Here is a 21584-nt window from a genome sequence, read left to right as displayed (position 1 = left end):
AGCCCGCATTTCATTGGACCTTTTGATATTCTGGAGAAGGTTGGACCTGTTGCTTATTGATTGGCATTACCTCCGCCTCTTGCTGGAGTTCATAATGTGTTTCATATTTCAATGCTTCGAAAATACATAGAGAACCCGGAACACATTTTACAGCAAGCACCTGAAGGACTTAGTGCTGATCTTACCTATGATGAAGAGCCAGCCAAAATCCTGGATAAGAAGGACAAGCAACTACGGAATCGCACCATTCTTTTGGTGAAGATTCGGTGGAAGAACCATACCTCTGAAGAAGCTTCTTGGGAGAAGGAAGAAGACATGAAGGAGAAGTGTCACATCCACCCAGCCGGTACCCTACCTGGCATACCCGAGTGTGTGATCCACAGCCCCGAAGACCAAGTATCGAGGTAATCAACCTCCCACATAGACAATAACATAATCATGAACACTAATAATCAATGTGCAAAAGATAAACAAAAGATCCAAATAAGGAAAGAATAAATCACATGTAATCAGAGTACGAAAGACAATCAGAATGCCTAAATCAATAAGTAAAAGTGAGGTGGAATCCCACTCTACAACCAGAGAAAAGTAGATCGCAAATCAAAAGAAAGGTTACATCTGTTTCTAAGAGAAGAAAGAAATAACAAACTAACTAAACTAAAGTCTACTCTACCTTATAAAGAACGTCTTCATAAACATAGACTTCATCAACGATGCTCAGACGTTCCCGCTCCACAGTAGGGCTAATCCTGGTAACAAGCAAAACCACTTGAGGAATCCTCAATGTAATCTTCATGGTTGCCAGCACCTTGCGTGAAGTACGCCTCTTCAGTTTGCGCTTCCTCGAATTGACTTTCATAGTCATCAGTACCTGTAGAGTAGTCTAACAAACATTGTACAAAAGGAATGAGTTTCAAAGAAACTCAGTAAGGTAGTTAATCCATAACAACATAAATAGCAGGATTTCAAAGCAACGTAAAATGCTATATGATATGAAACATTATGATGCAATATGATTCTAACTCTATATATGCTGGTCTCTATTGGCAGACATGCTTTAAGTCATAGCACCGTACTCCTTTAGGAAGGTCTCATCACACAACGCCTTTTGGTAGTGGGTCCGGCATCCCTCGGGACATTCCATGGTTGGGGGTTAAGTCACCTCTCTCTCACATCACCATTAAGTACCGGAAAATGCCAGGGTCAAAGCCTAGCCAAATGCAAGTCTCCTACTTAGTTACATCAAGTCAGATCCAGATACGTCCATTCCTCGCCCCTGGCGATCCTTTCCGGCATCTTTCACACTAGAGTCCTCATAGTCCCTGACTACAGACTCATCAACCCTATAGGTCATCCACATATGGTAAACGGGAAGCTCTCATGTCCTCTCACGGATTGGTTACCGGTCTTGAGCGCCCGTAAGCCCAAGTCTATCCATATGCAACCCTACCAATAAATGATCCCCACAATGTGATTCCTGTCCTCTCACGGGTTGGTTACCGGTCTTGAGCGCCCATGAATCCCCATTGCTACCACGGGTCGTTCGGTCTCAATACCCCTCCAATTAGGGTCTGATATAACGGGGTATCCTAGCCAAACACTACTAGACAGTCCTAAATATGTCATCCAACAGTTTAGGAAGGTGTCCAAAGGGCATCTCCGGAAACATTCCATAATATTCCCGTAGTAGTCCAAGAACAGAAGTGTCAAAAGGACACCTCTCGTTTACAAATTGTACTTAATCATACACAAGCATAAACCCATAACATCACATATATGGCAGCTTCTTATATGGAAAGAAATCAATAATAACATCCAACTTGCATATACTTGGTAAATAAATCATACATGAATCAATTTAGTAATAACAAGTAATGCTACTGTAATCAAGATAGTTGCTTCAATAATATATATCAGTGTAAACATCTAATTAAGGAAATAAACTAACAAGATTCAAATATAGAAACTAGGATATGCAATCTGTGTAGTTACGGAAATAACCATCCTTACCTTATATAACTCGCAAACGATCTTGGGGAATCAAGTAAGACCTTGACTAAAATTGGGAAGAAAGTCCTAAACAACTGTATATAACATATTAGGAAAGATACCTAGAAGGAAAGATATTAAAACATCCAACAGACCAAATATGAGGTTGTTGTACTCATTGGTCGATTGACTTGGTCTACTGACTCAATCAACCAATGAGTCGACCAACGAGACAAGTGGCCTTCAAAAATCAGAGTTTTAAGGATATAAAACCGAATTTGGTGGTTCAAAAGGGTACTAAATAAGGGGTAAACTACAATGGCAGCATACTAGTATATAGAGGACTCCAAAACACTAATCAAATCAAGTCTTCAAGTTACAAATTAGGAAACAAAAAGTTACCATAATTAGATCAATCATGGTTCTTGAAGAATTCATAGTAAAAATCATGGACAAGAACAATAAGATGATGGATAACTGATTGTGAATAAGAAATCATGAAAAGCATGCATAGATCTTCAAGAAAAATAGATCTAAGACTGAAGAACATGAATCTAAATAAGGAAAGTAAATGAATACATGTTTTCCTTCAAAAGCGAGTGATGATCTTGATGAAGATCATCCACCAAGCTTTAGATCCTTAGGAAAAGAGAGGGGATGAGTATAATGATAGTTGCAACAGAGATATAACATCACTACTACTGTCCTCAATCAGAAAAGGAAAGAAAAGTAACGAAGAATCAAAGATGAAACATAGAAGAGGATGATCACATACCTTTTTGTGTAAAAGCATGAGTTTTGACAAAGATCCGTTAAGATAATCACCAGGGATGCAAGGGAGATGACTTGCAGAGGTCCCTGGTACGTTCCAAAGAGTTTGGAGGTAGAAAATACGAAGTAGACTCAAGATTGGACTTAAATAGAGCAAGCAAAGACCTAATTAGCAAAACAAAACCCATTGGTCGATTGGATTGGTCGACTGGTCCAGTCGACCAATGAGTCGACCAATCAGAACAGAAAATCCAAAACAGGGAATTGAAGGCTCAGATCAAATCCAAACATCAAGGGGTTTTGCACACACAAAAAGTGACTTACCTAGGATGTAGAAATGCCTTCAAATTATGATAAAGAGCACTCCAAGTCATTCCATGATGGGTGTCGAATCCACCAAAGATAATCCTTCTCCCAACTGAATTTGTATTAGTAGTGAGTAGGATCGAATCCACAGAGATTGGTGAAGATTTATTCCTTGATAAAAATTGGGGGATTTTGAATCAACAAATTAAATAAAAATAAACGAATGTAGTAGTTAACAAGAAAATCATAATAATAAAACTTTCAATCAAGATTTAACTTTTGTATTGATTCTCTCAATTGATCATTGACTTAAAAAATAAAAACTTTAATTTCGGGTAGATTGGTCATGGTCAATGAGGATCAGTCCTCTAACAACCAATATTTCCCTACTTTATCAATAACCTTCGGATCCGTCCTTTGAGTTATTCCCTAATTAATAAACATAATCTTCGGATCTGTCCTTTGAGTTATGTCTATTAATCGCATAAAAATTTGAAAGACCCAATCCCTAGTCAATAAACCCGGAAAAGCCTTGTTTATTTAAACTAGGATATACATTCTCATAGCAAACTCTCCAAGGCGTTGATTACCCATTCGAGGATGCTATTTGTCACTTATATAAGAATAATAAATGATTATTCTAATTGACTAGGTATTGTATTAATCATAAAACAACAGGCCTCTTGTCTAAGGATTAATACAATAACATAATAAACATTGAAAACGCATAAATACCTGAGAATTAAAGAAAACTAATAATCCGAAGTCCCACAATTGGCGAAAATCAAACTTCCATTAATCTTGATCGAAAGATTGGAATTAGCTAGACATGGAAAAGAAAAACAAAGAAATGAAAATAGAAAACATTGTGCCATTCTTCCTCAGAGCTGTGGCTTCCTCTTGTTGTAGCTTGTGTGTGTTCTTCAATCTCTGAAAATGCGTTCCTTGTTATAGAGGATTCCTGCCAATTTTGCATTGTTTCCAATTCTGTTATTTCCATCGTTCGCTTTGGCAATGCAATTCTTCCCAATTCAATTGTTTCCTTTCTTCATCTTTGCCAATGCAATGGTTTCCAATTTAGTCACTTTCCAATTCAGTTTCTTCCTTAGATGTCTGATCGCAAGAGAGAACGAAATATTTGCTTGTTGAATTAAGACTTTTTACGAAAATCCTTCTGATTTGGGCAAGATCAAACCTCTAGCTTTGGACATAATTAAATCTTCCATCTTAATTTGGGTGTGATTCTTTGATTTGATTAAAAAATGTGCCAATATGGTTCTAACCATTCTTTTTATAGATTTGATATCCAAATGCTATAATCTGTCCATATCCAAATAAAGCAACCAATTAGTCTCATTAAAATATAAAGGATTTGATATAATATTAATGCAATTAAATAACCTATCAAATTCCCCCACACTTAAACCATTGCTTGTCCTCAAGCATTATTTTAAAAATTCTTTTCTTCTAAGATTTAAAAAAATAGATTGAATTTCAACTAAAACTCAACAATTTCAACTAAACTTCATCAATCGACATGAATGAACTAGTTTCAATAAATCATCAAATTCAAGATTCATCAAGATCCAATACCCTCTCATTTGGATTCACTCTATACACTCAGTGTTTAAGGGTAACAAAGTCACTCAAATCAATCACAGAAGGATAATTACCATATGCTTGTAAAGAAATCACACATCCACCACTAAGCATTGAATTAAACACATACATCCAAAGGTCTTTAATAGGTTGTAACGAGGCTTTAGGTAGGGTATGGAAAAACAAGGAAACTAGGATAAAATGAAACCAAAGGAATGAGTTGAATCACAATAATATGTCATAATCATTTTTTTTTCTTTTTTCAGGTTCTCAAAAACTTATAGAAGCCATAAAGCAAAAAGGCAAAATAGTATGCACTGGAAAAATAAAGTATTTCCCTCAATGATATTATTTTCCAAACAACTGATTCTTCTTCTTCATTTTTTTTTTTTTTTTTTGGTGATGCATTTTAAGTAAAAGATGCATTAAGTTTGACAATACTTGCCTTTCCTTCTCACTATTAATTGATATTGCACATCAGTAACTCAACCATTCTTCGATTTAGGTTCAATAGAATGAAAATAACAAAAAAGGTTAATGAGATTTATACAGTGGTATATTACCAAAATAAAAGGTCAAGGCTCAAAGTGGGCTCCTAGAGGTAATAATCAAGGATAGGCTATCAAAAGAAAGCTAAAAAGTGGTAAATCCTATGTGCCCTTGTCATTTGTATGCATTTAATCCAATTATGTGATTTCAGCATGCAAAACTAAACAAGTTCTAGAAGTATCCAACCATAAAAGATTATCACTCAATCAAGAAAATCAGAGCAAAACTAATGATATATGCTCTTAGGCTCAAAATCTCACAAAAATTGTTTGTGTATATGAATCTTTAGCATCTTTTCCTCTAAATCAGAAATTAAAACAATCTTTCATTAGCATGTGATTTCAAAGAATTTAATTGATCATGATTCATCAAAATTGAATTCAACCTGTAAATATTGGTCATGCATTCCATTGAACTCATAGAAAATGAAACATCGTTAAAAAGAATTTCAGAAAATTTCAACTACAAAAAGTATAAATATGTGATCCCGTCCCCCACACTTAAATTTAACAATGTCCCCATTGTCATAGAAATAAGAGAATTTAGGAATACTCCCCTCATATATAGAACAGTGGACTGAAGCTGAGCAATCAAGCAGAAGGCAGAGAGTTAAAAAAAACTGGTTGTCAGAAAAGAAGAGAAAAAAATAAATTAAATCAAGATTTCTAACAATAAAAAAAAAAAAACAAGTAATTAATGAAATCAATCAAAAAGAAGAAAATAATTAAAGTAAAGAAAATTGGGTTGCCTCCCATTAGCGCCTTCATTTAACGTCTTTGGCTAGACCTAGTGCCTTTTCATTCCTTGTATTCTGGAATACCAAGTTCAATTTCAACATTATGCACTTGAAAACCTTCATAAAAAGGTTTTAACCGATGACCATTAACCTTGAAAATTTTATTAGTCTCAAAACTTTGGATTTCAACTGCACCATGAGAGAAGACATTAGTAACGACAAAAGGTCCTAACCATCTAGAACGCAGTTTTCCTGGAAACAATTTCAATCTAGATTGGTAAAGCAAAACTTTTTGACCAATTGTAAAATTCTTACCTCGCAATTGCTGATCATGGAAAGCCTTTGTTTTATCTTTGTAAATCCATGAACTCTCATAGGCTTCGTTGCAAATTTCTTCCAACTCTTGTAACTGAAGCTTTTGTTGTTCTCCAACTTTGTCTATTTCCATATTGCATTGTTTTACAGCCCAAAATGCCCTATGCTCCATCTCGACAGGAAGATGACAAGCTTTCCCAAACACTAAACGGTAAGGAGACATACCTATAGGTGTTTTGTAGGCTGTCTGATAGGCCCACAATGCATCATTAAGTCTTAAACTCCAATCTTTTCAATTTGGATTTACCGTTTTCTCAAGAATGGACTTGACTTCTCGGTTTGACATCTCAGCTTGCCCACTTGTTTGTGGATGGTATGCAGTGGAAACACGATGAGTGACATTATACTTGCGGAACAATGCTTCAATCACTTTATTGCAGAAATGAGTGCCTCTATCACTAATCATTGCCTTGGGTGTGCCAAATCTGACAAAAATCTGTGACTTGACAAAATCCACAACCACATTAGAATCATTAGTTCGGGTAGCTTTAGCCTCCACCCATTTAGAGACATAATCCATAGCAAGAATTATATAAAAATTACCAAAAGAATTAGGAAAAGGACCCATGAAATCTATACCCCAGACATCAAAAATTTCACAAATAAGTATAGGGATAAGGGGTAATTGATCTCTATGTCCTAAGTTCCCAATTTTTTGACAATGCTTACATGATTTACAAAACCTATATGCATCATGAAACAAAGTTGGCCAATATAACCCACATTCTAGAACTTTTCGAGCCGTTCTTTTTGGACCAAAATGTCCACCACAAGCATATGAATGACAAAATTGTAAGATGGATGATATTTCTTGTTGATTGACACATCTGCGAATAATTAAATCCAAACAATGCTTCCAAAGGTAAGGATCATCCCACACATAATATTTGGCATCACTTTTTATTTTATCTTTTTGAGCTCTAGATAAATCCTTAGGTAGAGTTTTAGTACCTAAATAGTTAACTATATCTGCATACCAGGGAACCTCATTAAGGAAAAAGAGATGCTCATCTGGGAAATTGTCTTGTAGTGGAGATGAGTCTTCATTTGAAATCAATCTACTCAAGTGGTCGGCAACTAAATTTTCTGCACCTTTCTTGTCACGTATTTCCAAGTCAAATTCTTGTAACAAGAGTATCCAACGGATCAGCCTCGGTTTTGCTTCTTTCTTTGAAAACAAATATTTTAGAGCTGCATGATCAGAGTAAATAACAATTTTAGTACCCAATAAATAAGAACGGAATTTTTCTAAAGCAAATACAATAGCTAAAAGTTCTTTTTCTGTTGTTGAATAATTGCATTATGCACTGTCAAGAGTTCTTGAAGCATATTAAATGACGTGAGACTCTCTTCCAAATTTTTGTCCAAGAACAGCTCCTATTGCATAGTTACTTGCGTCACACATGATTTCAAAAGGGTGGTTCCAATCTGGTGATCTGATGATGGGGGTTGAAGTCAACTTGTCTTTTAAAATGTCAAAAGCTTCCTTGCACGCTTTATCAAAGTCAAATGCTACATCCTTTTGCAATAGTCTGCACAAAGGTTGTGTGATTTTGGAGAAGTTTTTGATAAAGCGACGATAAAATCCTGCATGCCCCAAAAAAGAACAAATCTCCCGTACAATTACAGGATAAGGCAATGATTTTATAATATCAATTTTGACTTATCAACCTCTATACCTTTTGCAGAAACGATATGTCCAAGAATAAGTCCTTGATCTACCATAAAGTGACATTTTTCATAATTCAAAACAAGATTAGCTTCTATACATCTCTGCAACACTTTTGTTAGGTTAGTTAGACACATGTCAAAAGAATCACCATAGACTGTAAAATCATCCATAAACACTTCTACGATGTTCTCAGCATACTTAGAAAAAATACTAACCATACATCTCTGGAATGTAGCAGGCGCATTGCAAAGTCCAAATGGCATCGTTGGTAAGCAAAAGTACCAAAAGGACATGTAAATGTGGTTTTCTCTTGATCCTCTGGTGCAACCAGAACTTGATGAAAACCTGAAAACCCATCCAAACAACAATAATGAGATTTTTCCGCTAAACGTTCAAGCATTTGATCAATAAATGGGAGAGGAAAATGATCCTTCCTAGTTGATGCATTCAATTTACGATAATCTATACACACTCTCCATCCGTTCTGGATTCGGGTGGGCACCAACTCACCATTCTCATTTTGAATCACAGTGATGCCAGTTTTCTTTGGAACTACCTGAACTAGACTTACCCATTTGCTATCTGAGATTGGATAGATCATACCTGCATCAAGGAGTTTTAGAAATTCTTTTTTCACTACCTCCATCATAGGTGGGTTCAAACGGCGTTGAGGTTGCCTAGAAGGTTTACAATTTTCTTCAAGCAGGATTTTGTGCATACATGTTGAGGGACTTAAACCTTTTATGTCCGCTATGGTCCATCCCATAGCCTCCTTATATTCTCGAAGCACTCTAAGCAATCTCTCTTCTTCTAATCCATTCAGCTTACTTGAAATAATTACGGGGAGATTTTTATTATCACCCAAGAATGCATATTTTAAATGATCTGGCAATGTTTTGAGTTCCAACTTGGGGGCCTGCACAATAGAGGGTAAAAGTTTTGTGTTAGAAATAGGAAGATTAGCAAAAGGAACTTCAACCCTCATAGGTCTAAGTGACTCTAATTTAAAAATAGTGTTTTGCAATTCATCCTCTATTGCAAACTCTTCTTTTGCAAGCTGCAATTTTTCAAGAGTTAAACCATTACTAAGTGCAATTTTTAACTTGTCTTCATCACAAAAATTAAATATTTTTTGAGCTAGAGTGTCAATGGCATCAAAAGCATAAACAACGTATACATCATTAGGATATCTCATGGAAGCATAGATATTAAATTTTATGATTTCGCCATCAAACTCCATTGTTAATGTTCCATCATGCAAATCGATTTTAGTTCTAGCAGTTTTCAAGAAAGGTCTCCCCAATAAAATCAAACTTGAATTAGGAGAATAGTCTTCTTCCATATCAGGTACATAAAAATCTGCAAGAAAAACTAATCCATTTACTTGAACTAAAACATCTTCTAACACTCCTTCAGGATAAACATTTGATCTATTAGCCAATTGAATTATTACTCCAGTATTCTTCAAAGGTCCAACATTCAAAGATTTATAAACAGATAAAGGCATAACATTAATAGAAGCACCCAAATCACACATAGCCTTCTCAACTTTCACATTACCTATTTTACAAGGAATGACAAACATACCTGGATCTTTGCACTTTGAAGGTAATTTGTTTTGTAACACAGCTGAGACATTCTCCCCCCACACTTATTTTCTCATTGCCTTGCAACTTTCTTTTATTAGTACATAATTCCTTAAGAAATTTTTCATAGCTAGGAATTTGTTTGATAGCATCAATTAAAGGAATATTTACCTTAACTTTGCGAAATGTCTCAAGAATTTCTTTTTCCTCTTCAAGTTTTTTTGATTGAGAAAGTCTTGTTGGAAAAGGAGGGGGTGTTACCTTTGGGCTTACATGTTGTACAGGAGGTGTTACTTCTTTTTCTTTCTCCTCTCTTAAATTTGAATGACGAGCAATAGGTCCTTCTAATTCTTTGCCACTTCTCAATGTCATGGCACTCACATTTTGCTTTGGATTGATAATTGTTTGTGAGGGCAATTTTCCTTGATTCTCAAGCTTACTTACTGAAGATGCGAGTTGACTGATTTGACCCTTGAAGTTCTGAATACTTGCTCTTGTATCCTGTTGGAATTGATGAGAACTAAGAGCAAGAGATTCAACTAATTGTTCAAGAGACTTACCTTGCTTAAGAGCTTGTTGATATTATTGATCGGACTGCTAGGCTGATATTGTTGTTGGAAATTATTAGCTCTAGGCCCATAACTCAGATTTGGGTGATCCTTACATCCTGAATTATATGTGTTTGAGTATGGATCATGTCTTCTTTGTGGTGGACCTGGGAATCCTCCAACAATATTGGCATGTTCATGAGTCTCATCTTGAAGTGTTGGGCATGTATCTGTGGCATGATTTGTTTTGAAGCAAATACCACAAGCCTTCACTTGTTGGATATTTCCTACAACCAATTTTTTCACAAGTTAGATTATCCAAACGTTGGTCAATGGAAGAGACACTTACCTCATTAACTTTTCTTGGTGGATCATCCCGTCTAGTACCAAATTGTTGTGTGTTGGCAGCCATATTAGAAATTAAATTTCTTGCCTCAGTAGGGGTTTTATGTACCAATGCACCTCCACTAGCAGCATCAATCATATTCCTATCCATGTTAGATAACCCTTCATAAAAATATTAAATTAGAAGTTGGTCAGAAATTTGATGTTGGGGACAACTAGCACACAATTGCTTAAATCTTTCCCAATACTCATGAAGAGTTTCTCCATGATATTGTCAGATCCCACATATATCTTTCCTTATAGTAGCAGCCCGCGAGGCAGGAAAAAACTTTTCAAAAAACTGCCTTTTCATCTCAATCCAAGTGGTTATTGAACCAAAAGGTAAGTAATATAACCAATCTTTAGCTTTTTCAGATAAAGAAAATGGAAAAGCTCGTAACTTGATTTGTTCATCAGTTGCACCATGTGGCCTCATTGTGGAGCACACCACATGGAACTCCTTGAGATGTTTATGAGGATCTTCACCTGCAAGACCACGGAAAGTGGGGAGTAAATGAATCAAACCAAATTTTAATTCAAAAGCAACCTCAATATTTGGATATTCAATTCATAATGGTTGTTGGTTCAAATCTGGCATGGCCAAATCTTTTAAGGTCCTCTCATTAATATTATTAGCATCCATGATTTCTTCTTCAAACCCAAATAATCCAATTAAATCAATACTAGAAGATGAAGAAGATGATACTCCCTGAAAATGTTGTTTGGTTTCCTTCCTCAATCTACGGGTTGTTTTCTCAATCTTAGGATCAAATTGAAGTTCACCTGTATGAGTGGATCGAGGCATAAAACAAACAACCAAGAGATTAAGGAAAAATAAATAAAGAACAATAAAATAAAGCAAAAGGAATAAATCTAAAAAAACCAATCCCCGGCAATGGTGCCAAAATTTGATGGGTGTCGAATCCACCAAAGATAATCCTTCTCTCAACTGAATTTGTATTAGTAATGAGTAGGGTCGAATCCACAGAGATTGGTGAAGATTTATCCCTAGATAAAAATTGGGGAATTTTGAATCAACAAATTAAATAAAAAAACGAATGCAGTAGTTAACAAGAAAATCAGAATAATAAAACTTTCAATCAAGATTTAACTTCTATATTGATTCTCTCAATTGATCATTGACTTAAAAAATAAAAACTTTAATTTTGGGTAGATTGGTTATGGTCATTGAGGATCAGTCCTCTAACAACCAATCTTTCCCTACTTTATCAATAACCTTCGGATCCGTCCTTTGAGTTATTCCCTAATTAATAAACATAACCTTCGGATCTGTCCTTTGAGTTATGTCTATTAATCGCATAAAAATTTGAAAGACCCAATCCCTAGTCAATAAACCCGGAAAAGCCTTGTTTATTTAAACTAGGATATACATTCTCATTGCAAACTCTCCAGGACATTAATTACCCATTCGAGGATGCTATTTGTCACTTATATAAGAATAGTAAATGATTATTCTAATTGATTAGGTATTGTATTAATCATAAAACAACAGGCCTCTTGTCTAAGGATTAATACAATAACATAATAAACATTGAAAAAGCATAAATACCTGAGAATTAAAGAAAACTAATAATCCGAAGTCTCACAATTGGCGAAAATCAAACTTCCATTAATCTTGATCGAAAGATTGTAATTAGCTAGACATGGAAAAGAAAAACAAAGAAATGAAAATAGAAAACATTGTGCCGTTCTTCCTCAGAGCTGTGTCTTCCTCTTGTTGTAACTTGTGTGTGTTCTTCAATCTCTGAAAATGCGTTCCTTGTTATAGAGGATTTCTGCCAATTCTGCATTCTTTCCAATTCTGTTATTTCCATCGTTCGCTTTGCCAATGCAATTCTTCCCAATTCAGTTGTTTCCTTTCTTCATCTTTGCCAATGCAATGGTTTCCAATTTAGTCACTTTCCAATTCAGCTTCTTCCTTAGATGTCTGATCTCAAGAGAGAACGAAATATTTGCTTGTTGAATTTAGACTTTTTATGAAAATCCTTTTGATTTGGGCAAGATCAAACCTCTAGCTTTGGACATAATCAAATCTTCCATCTTAATTTGGGTGTGATTCTTTGATTTGATTTAAAAATGTGCCAATATGGTTCTAACCATTCTTTTTTTAGATTTGATATCCAAATGCTATAATCTGTCCATATCCAAATAAAACAACCAATTAGTCTCATTAAAATATAAAGGATTTGACATAATATTAATAGAATTAAATGACCTATCATCCCCACAAAACCACCACCCCCCCCCCCCCCTTCCCCTTATATGACACCCCCCCCCCCCCCCCCCCCTGCAACCCCCCCCCCCCCCCCCCCCCCCCCGGGGGGCCCCCTCCCCCCCTCCTGCCTTTCTTCGGGTTGTCGGACCTACAAACAACAGGGTTCCTGGGTCAAGGTTAGGGCTGGGTTTCACAAGAAGTTTCCTCACCTCTTTGGAAGCTCAGGTACGCTTTCAATTTCACGAATGAAATTTCTTTAAGGGGGGAGAATGTGAAACCCAGCCCTAACCTTGACCCGGAAACCCTGTTGTTTTTAGTTCCGACAACCTGAAGTAAAGCAAGAAGTCAGCGATGGGCCATCCCAGTGGAAGACTTGGTGTTTGGCTTAGAATCCATTAGAGTTGATGACAGTGTTCCATTTATGGAAACTGCACCCTGATGAAGATGGAATTAGTTGATGGACTTGGAGTACTCTCTAACTTGGTTCGAAGGCCTTTCTACCTACTTGGTAAGTCACATGGTGTGTGTGCAAAACCCCTTTATGTTTGGATTTGCTCTGAGCCTTCATTTCCCTGTTTTGGACTTGCTGTTCTGATTGGTCGACTGGGCCAGTCGACCAATCAATCGACCAATGAGATCTGATTTTGCTAGTTAGGTCTTTTCTTGCTCTATTTAAGTCCAATCTCGAGTCTACTTCGTATTTTCTGCCTCCAAAATCCTTGGAACGAACCAAAGCCCTCTGGAAGTCATTTCCCTTGCATCCTTGGTGATTCTCTTGACGGATCTTCATCAAATCTCTTGCATTTACACAAAAAGGTATGTGATCATCCTCTTCTATGTTTCATCTTTGATTCTCCATTACTTTTCTTTCCTTTCTGATTGAGGACAGTAGAGATGATGTTGTATCTCTGTTGCAACTATCTCTTTACTCGTTCCCTCTCTTTTCCTAAGGATCTAAAGCTTGGTGGATGATCTTCATCAAGATCATCACTTGCTTTTGAAGGAAAACATGTATCTATTCTCTTTCCTTATTTAGATTGATGTTCTTCAGCCTTAGCTCTATTTCTCTAGAGAATCTATGCATGCTGTTCATGAATCCTTTGTCATATTAGTAATCCATCATCCTATTGTTCTTGTCCATGATTTTTACTAAGAATTTTTCAAGAACCATGATTGATCTAATTATGGTAACTTTTGTTTCCTAATTTGTAACTTGAAGACTTCATATGATTAGTGTTTTGAAGTCCTCTATATACTAGCATACTACCATTGTAGTTTCCCTCTTGTTTAGTACCATTTTGAACCACGAAATTCGGTTTTATATTCTAAAATCTCTGATTTTGATGGCCACTGTCTCTATTGGTCGACTGAGGTAGTAGATCAATCAATCGACCAGTGAGGACAGCAACCTCATGTTTGATCTATTTTGGATGATTTGATTTCTTTCCTTCTAGGTATCTTTCCTAATATGTTATATATACTTGTATAGGACTTTCTTTCCAAGTTTAGACAAGGTCTTACTTGATTCCCCCAAGATCCTTTGCGAGTTATATAAGGTAAGGATGGTTATTTCCTTAACTACATAGATTGCATGAATCTAGTTTCTATATTTGAATCTTTGTTTATTTCCTTAATTAGATTCTTACAATGATATACTACTGATGCAACTACCTTGATTACAGTAGCATTACTTGTTTATGCTAAATTGATTCATGTATGATTTACTTACCAAATATATTATTATTAATTTCTTTCCATATAAGAAGTTACCATATATGTGATGTTATGGATTTATGTTTGTGAATGATTAAGTATGGTTTGGAAAGGAGATGTGTCCTTTTGACACTTCTGTCCTTGGACAACTACTGGAATATTATGGGATGTTTCCGGAGATGCCCTTTGGACACCTTCCTAAACTGTTGGATGACATATTTAGGGCTGTCTAGTAGTGTTTGGCTAGGATGTCCCGTTATGTCAGACCCTAATTGGAGGGGTATTGAGACCGAACGACCCGTGGTAGCAATGGGGATTCATGGGCGCTCAAGACCGGTAACCAACCCGTGAGGGGACGTGAGAGCTTCCCGTTTACCATATGTGGATGACCTATAGGGTTGATGAGTCCGTAGTCAGGGACTATGAGGACTCTAGTGTGAAGGATGCCGGAAAGGATCGCCAGGGGCGAGGAATGGACGTATTTGGATCTGACTTGATGTAACTAAGTAGGAGACTTGCATTTGGCTAGGCTTTGACCCTGACATGTGCCGGTACTTAGACCAATGGTGATGTGAGAGAGCGGTGACTTAACCCCCAGCCATGGAATGTCCCAAGGGATGCCGGACCCACTACCAAAAGGCGTTGTGTGATGAGACCTTCCTAAAGAGGTACGGTGCTATGACTTAAAGCATGTCTACTAATAGAGACCAGCATACATAGAGTTAGAATCATAATGCATCATGTGTTTCATATCATATAGCATTTTACTCTACTTTGAAATCCTGCTATTTATGTTGTTATGGATTAACTGCCTTACTGGGTTTCTTTGAAACTCACTCCTTTTGTACAATATCTTTTGTTAGATTACTCTACAGGTATTGATGACTATGAAGGTCAATATGTGGAAGCGCAAACTGAAGAGGCGTACTTCACGCAAGGTGCTGGCAACTATGAAGATTACATTGAGGATTCCTCAAGTGGTCTTACTTGTTACCGGATTAGCCCCTCTTGTGGAGTGGGAGCATCTGAGCGTCATTGATGAAGTCTATGTTTATGAAGACGTTCTTTATAAAATAAAATAGACTCTAGTTTAGTTTGTTATATCTTTCTTTCTTGTTTTAGAACCAGTTGTAATATTCTTTTGACTTGCGATCTACTTTTCCGCTGATTTGTAGAGTGAGATTCCACCTCACTTTACTTATTGATTTAGACATTTTGATTGTCTTTTGTACTCTGATGATATATGATTTATTCTTTCCTTATTTGGATCTTTTGATTATACTTTGTACATTGATTATTTATGTTTATGATTATGTTATTGTCTATGTGGGAGGTTGATTACCTCAATACTTGATCTTCGAGGCTGTGGATCACACACTCGGGTATGCCAAGTAGGGTACCGGCTGGGTGGATGTGACAGAATCTGTAAATTGACATTCTAGATTAGGTCACATTGGGAAGAACAGGATGTCACAGTTAGCTAGAGTCGGCCTTTTAGGCTCACTCGCTAAAGTAGACCTGCCCATATGTGAACCTTGTCTGGCTGGAAAGGCTCATCGGAAGCCTTTTGGAAAGGCACCCAGATCAACTCAACCATTAGAGTTAGTACACTCTGACATCTGTGGACCCATGAATGTTAAGGCAAGACATGGAGCCTCCTATTTTTTCACTTTCATAGATGATCATTCGCAATATGGTTACGTTTATTTGATTGCTCACCATCATGAAGCATTAGATTGTTTCAAACACTTTGTGACAGAGGTTAAGAATTAATTAGGCAGGAATTTAAAAATTCTACGAACTGACCGTGGACGCGAATATCTATCTAAACAATTTAATGAATTGTGGAATTGTGAGACAATTAACTATTCCTAACACTCCGCCACAAAATGATGTAGCAAAAAGAAGGAATAAAACTCTATTGGACATGGTTAGGTCCATGATGGCACAAGCAAACCTCCCAATTAGTTTTTGGGGAGATGCACTTCAGACTGCAGCCTATATCCTGAGAGTACCATCTCAATCAATACCATCTACACCCTATGAGCTATGGAAAGGTACAAAGCCTGCTCTAGGACATTTATGACCATGGGGTTGTGCTGGGTATGTTCCCACCACTTCCCATAAGTATGGGAAGTTAGGTCCTAGAGCTAAGAAATGCATATTTGTGAAGTATCCTAATAGCTTTAAGGAATATGTTATGTACGATGAACAGCCAAGTGGAGGTATGACTGAGATTGAGTCACGAGATGTCGAGTTTCTAGAAGCAGATTACCCTAGTTTATTGATGTGCATAGAGATCTTGACCTCCATGAGATAGAGGAGGATCACAGCACACCAAATCCTCTTGGCGAGGGTGGGGAAAGAACCCATCCTTTAGTCGCCAGAGAAGATATTGGTCATAGTGCACCAAGTGGGAGCACGAATGCAGACTGTGAACCTAGTGGGAGTGTACCTAGTGGCGACACCCCCATAAACGATTGTGATCTCAATGCACGTAGAAGCACAAGAGGACATATTCTCCATCGTCGATTCAAGATTGAAGGGGACGCCCTTTTGTGTGCCTTAGCTGATGAGGAGGAGCCTGCATCCTTGAAGGAAGCGCTATCATCACATGCTAAGGACAAATGGTTGACTGCTATAGAAGATGAGTTGAGTTATATGGAAAAGAACCAAGTCTGGGAGTTAGTTGATCCTCCACCTAATTGCAAAACTATTGGGAACAAATGGGTTCTTAAGGTTAAGTGTAAGGCCGATGGATCAATGGACAAATATAAGGCACGACTTGTGGCGAAAGGCTACACCCAAAGAGAGGGTGTGGACTGAGATGAGACATTCTCCCCTGTGGTGAGGATAGCATCCATTCATCTTATTTTGTCCATTGTGGCAAGACTAGATCTTGAACTCTTTCAAATGGACGTTAAAACGGCATTTCTCAACGGAGAACTGGACGAAGAGATCTATATGGATCAACCAGTGGGTTTTGAGTCCAAGGGACATGAGCGCAATGTTTGCCGCCTTAAATGTTCCATATATGCCCTCAAACAAGTGTCCAGACAATGGTATTTTAGATTTCATCATGCTGTAACTTCTAATGGCTTTGATGTGATTGAAGAAGATCATTGTGTGTATATAAAACAGTCCAAGAAAGGATTCTTAGTTCTCTCTTTATTTGTCGATAATATCCTTTTAGCAGGGAATGACATTGACATGATTGTCGCCACTAAGAGTGGTTGTCCTTCACATTTGAGATGAAGGACATGGGCGAAGCCAACTTTGTGTTAGGCATCAAGATAGTGAGGAATCGCTCAAAGAATTTTCTTGGTTTGTATCAACAAACTTACTTAGAGAAAGTCCTTGAACGATTCCACATGCAAAATTCTAAGTCCATTGACACACCAATGGACAAAACGTGCAAACTAAGCCTAGATAATTGCCCTAAGAGTGAAGAAGAAGGAAAAAAAATCAAATGTCAAGAGTACCCTATGCTTCTATGGTTGGTAGTTTGATGTACGCGATGATATGCACGCGCCCAGATATCTGCTATGCTGTTGGGATGGTCAGTCGTTTCCAGAGTAACCTAGGACTTACCCATTGTTAGGCAGTGAAAAGGATTTTCCGTTACCTTCGTGGGACGACAAATCTCATGCTCACATATTGTAAAACTCGGCCTTATCCTTACCCAGACCCAGCCCAGATTTTATACTATTGCAAGTCTGAAGACCCGAAGTGGTGGTAGAAGAGACCTGTGGGCCCTCTAAGTGGATGATTCGATGCTTGATGGACATTGACAATGATGCCCCTTACTTGAACACATTGTCAGTGTTGAGTGAAAATCTGTGCATCGATGAAGATTGAATTAGTTGAAGCACTTCTTGGAACCCCGTGATCAATCGGAAGGTATTTCATGAAACTAGACTTATTGATTGACTTGTAGGAGAAAACCCCGCTCGATTTGACCTTGTATAGCCTCCCGAATCCACTCCTAAAGTTGTTGTCGTGTCTTGGTCGACCAGCCAGTCGACCAGCAGTAACGGTGTCACATCCCCCCAGCCGGTACCCTAACTGGCATACCCGGGAGTGTGATCCACAGCCCCGAAGATCAAGTATCGAGGAAATCATCCTCCCACATATACAATAACATAATCATAAACAGGAAATAAATCAAGTTTTAATATTATAAACAAGGTTCAAAACCAAAAATGAACAATCAGTATAATCAGAGTGCGGAAAGATACCAGATATCCAATGATATCAAAAAGGAGTAAAGTGAGGCGGAAACTCACTTTACCAAAAATAGCGGAACGTAGTATGAAAATCAAAAGGGATTACAACTGAAACAAATGTACTAAGAAATAAACTAAGATCAAGCGTCTTGAAGTTTATAGATAACGTCTTCATAAGTATGGACCTCATCAATCCAATGAATCCGTTCTAACTCTATGCCGTTCTCAAAAGTAGTATGCAGCTTGGTCTGCCGAGGGATCATCAGAGTGAGCTTCATCGTTGACAACACCTTGCATGTAATACGCTTCATCAGCTTGTGCTTCGCTGTACTGCTCGTCAGAATACTCTATACCTGCAGGATAATCTAACAAGAAAATATACAAAAAGGAATGAGTTTCAAAGAAACTCAGTAAGGCAAGTTAATCCATAACATCATAGATAACATGTGGCAAAACATAACATGATGCAATGCAGTATGAAACAAGTAATGAATGTATGCATCTAACTCTATGTATGCTGGTCTCTATGGTAGACATGCTTTAAGTCATAGCACCATACTTCTTTGGGAAGGTCCGCTCACATCCTCAACCATTTAAGATATCTTGGATTCTCTCACGGATCATTTCACCGGTCTTGAGCAGCCGGTTGGTAATGGGTCCTTCATCCCTCAGGACAAACCATGGCAGGGGGTTAAGTCAACACACTCTCTCACAACCATTTGGCATAAGTACTGGCGCATGTCAGGGAAAAGCCTAGCCCAATGCAAGTCATCTACTCAGTTACATCAACTCAGGTCCAGATACTTCCATTCCTCGTCCCTGACCATCCTTTCCGGTATTCTTCCCACTAGAGTCCTAATAGTCCTTGACTACGGACTCATCAACCCTATTGGTTATCCACATATGGTAAACGGGAAGCTCTCATGTCCCCTCATGGATCATTTCACTGGTCTTGAGCGCCCATGAGCCCAAGTCTAGCCATGTGCAACCCTCCAATAAATGGCCTCTTTCGAGTATCCACAATGTGATCCATGTCCTCTCACAGATCTTTTCACTGGTCTTGAGCGCCCACGAATCCCCATTGCTACCACGGGTCGTTCGGTCTCAATACCCTTCCGATTCGGGTCTGATATAACACGGGTATATCCTAGCCAAACACTGCTAGACAGCCCTAGGTATAACATCCATTGATTCGGGAAAGCGTCGATGGGCATCTTCGGAGAACATCCCATACAATTCCCTCCGATGTCCAAGGACAGAGATGTCAAAAGGACAACTTCCCATTCCCAAACCAAACTTAAGCAAACACATTCTCAGATCAGTCATAACATATACAACCAACAGTTCATCATATACAAGAGAATGTAAAAGCAAAATTAGATTAGGCAATAATAGGTAATTCATATAACATGAAAAATGAAAAAGATAATATAAACAAGTGCTACTGCTCTCACAGTAAGAGATCAGAATTAAATTATAATAACAGTAAGTAAAGTCATAGTTTCATAAGGTAGAAACCAGAGAACAAGTAATCTATGTAGTTAAGGAATTAACTGTCCTTACCTGATTGTCGAAGAAGATGATCCAAAGATCAAAGAGAGCAACTCCAAACTTAGCAAATAGACTCCTAACAATCATAGATACAACATTAGGAAAGATGCCTAAAAGATCAGAGAGCAAACGAATCAATTCGGGCGAAAAACAAAGCTACTGAATCCTTTGGTTGAGTGCTTGGTAGATCGGCCAAGCGATCGACCAAGCCACCAAAAAACAAAAAAAAAAATAAAATAACATCCCCACCAACCCCCCCCCTATTACTTACAAATCACACAAAAACCAAAAAAAAAACCACCCCCCTAAATATTGCGCCGCCCCCCACCCCCCCCCCCCCCCCCCCCCCCCCTCCCTCCCCCCCAAAACCAGGGGTTGGGCCCCCCCCCCCCCGGCGGGGGGCCCCCCCCCCCAGGCTAAGTCGGTTGATGAACTTAATCACAAATGGCTCGCTAGAAGCGCGAGCTAAGGAATGAAGAACTGGGAAAGGTGATCTAGATAGCAGATCGCTGATAGTTTAGGTCTATCAGTATGTATCTGAACCTAAGTCTCAGATAGTATTCTTTTCGATCCCCTCACCTTGTATGGTAGTGAGGTTTATATAGAGTGTACCTTCGAATCTCCTTCATTGGATGCACTTGAGCCTTCTTCGGGTAGTCATTGGATCTTAACAATTAGATCCGTTGAGCAATAGACTTCTACTAGTTTGGACTAGTAGAGGACTCCTGAGATAACCTTTAGGTTATGTAATGATTATCCCTTCGATAATGATTATCCGCAGCCGTCAATTCGAGTCTGCCATTATTAGGGTGATTACCCTAATCCATAAGTAGGATTATGGCGCGCTTGTAGCCGAATAAGCTTTCTTCTTCAGCAAGCCATCTTCCGGATCCGGTTCTCTTGGGAGCGAGTCGGATCTCTCCGTCTCGACCGGGGTCGAGGGTCGGACCAGGTATGAACCCGGTCTGATCATAATCTCTCTGTATCACGAGCCCCCCAGACCAAGCTTTCGGTCGATCCCGAGGGCTTGGTTTTTAACCGGGTTCGTCGTCAGGTGATAATCTCTGCGTGCTTCATTAAATGTCATATCACATTTAATGCGGTGGTCACTTTTCCTCGAGCATTATGAGTGTAAGGCCACATATCTCCTTGCAGTTGATCTGTCGTGGCTCACGTCATCCAAGCGACGGTTTCCAAACGCCTATTTTGGATTCGTGATTCAAACTTTCAAAACGTCTTTCAATCTTGATCGCTGATTTTGAATCAATCTCAATCGTTCAGATTCTAGAACACTCGTGCGGGAGTTTTAAAAGCGGTTCGTTGTCTTCGTAGGTTTCATTCTT

At 38.1% G+C, this 21584-nt stretch overlaps 1 protein-coding gene and 1 pseudogene across 1 annotated transcript; one reads left to right on the top strand and one right to left on the bottom strand.

Annotated features, from left to right (window-relative positions):
* Positions 1–6011: 6011 nt before the first annotated feature.
* Positions 6012–11083, bottom strand: LOC149011499 (uncharacterized; annotated as a pseudogene).
* Positions 11084–16406: 5323 nt separating this feature from the next.
* LOC149011498 (uncharacterized) lies at positions 16407–17290 on the top strand. Its single transcript, XM_089162678.1, has 3 exons — positions 16407–16521; positions 16606–16689; positions 16785–17290. Exons 1-3 carry the CDS (start codon positions 16407–16409, stop codon positions 17288–17290), a joined length of 705 nt encoding a protein of 234 aa, XP_089018804.1.
* Positions 17291–21584: the final 4294 nt, after the last annotated feature.

The sequence above is a fragment of the Hakea prostrata genome, chromosome 7, assembly GCF_041222555.1.
Source record: "Hakea prostrata isolate BN-2017 chromosome 7, UWA_Hpros_2, whole genome shotgun sequence".
Taxonomy (NCBI): domain Eukaryota; kingdom Viridiplantae; phylum Streptophyta; class Magnoliopsida; order Proteales; family Proteaceae; genus Hakea; species Hakea prostrata.
This window is presented reverse-complemented; position numbering and strand designations above follow the sequence as displayed.

Bases quoted from the DNA above. Each gene is read 5' to 3' on its own strand.
- LOC149011498 (XM_089162678.1), top strand. From the start codon at position 16,407: ATGGCACAAGCAAACCTCCCAATTAGTTTTTGGGGAGATGCACTTCAG. The intron at 16,522-16,605 runs GTACAAAGCCTG...ATGGGAAGTTAG, and splicing joins ACCCTATGAGCTATGGAAAG to GTCCTAGAGCTAAGAAATGC. The intron at 16,690-16,784 runs GTATGACTGAGA...TCCATGAGATAG, and splicing joins CGATGAACAGCCAAGTGGAG to AGGAGGATCACAGCACACCA.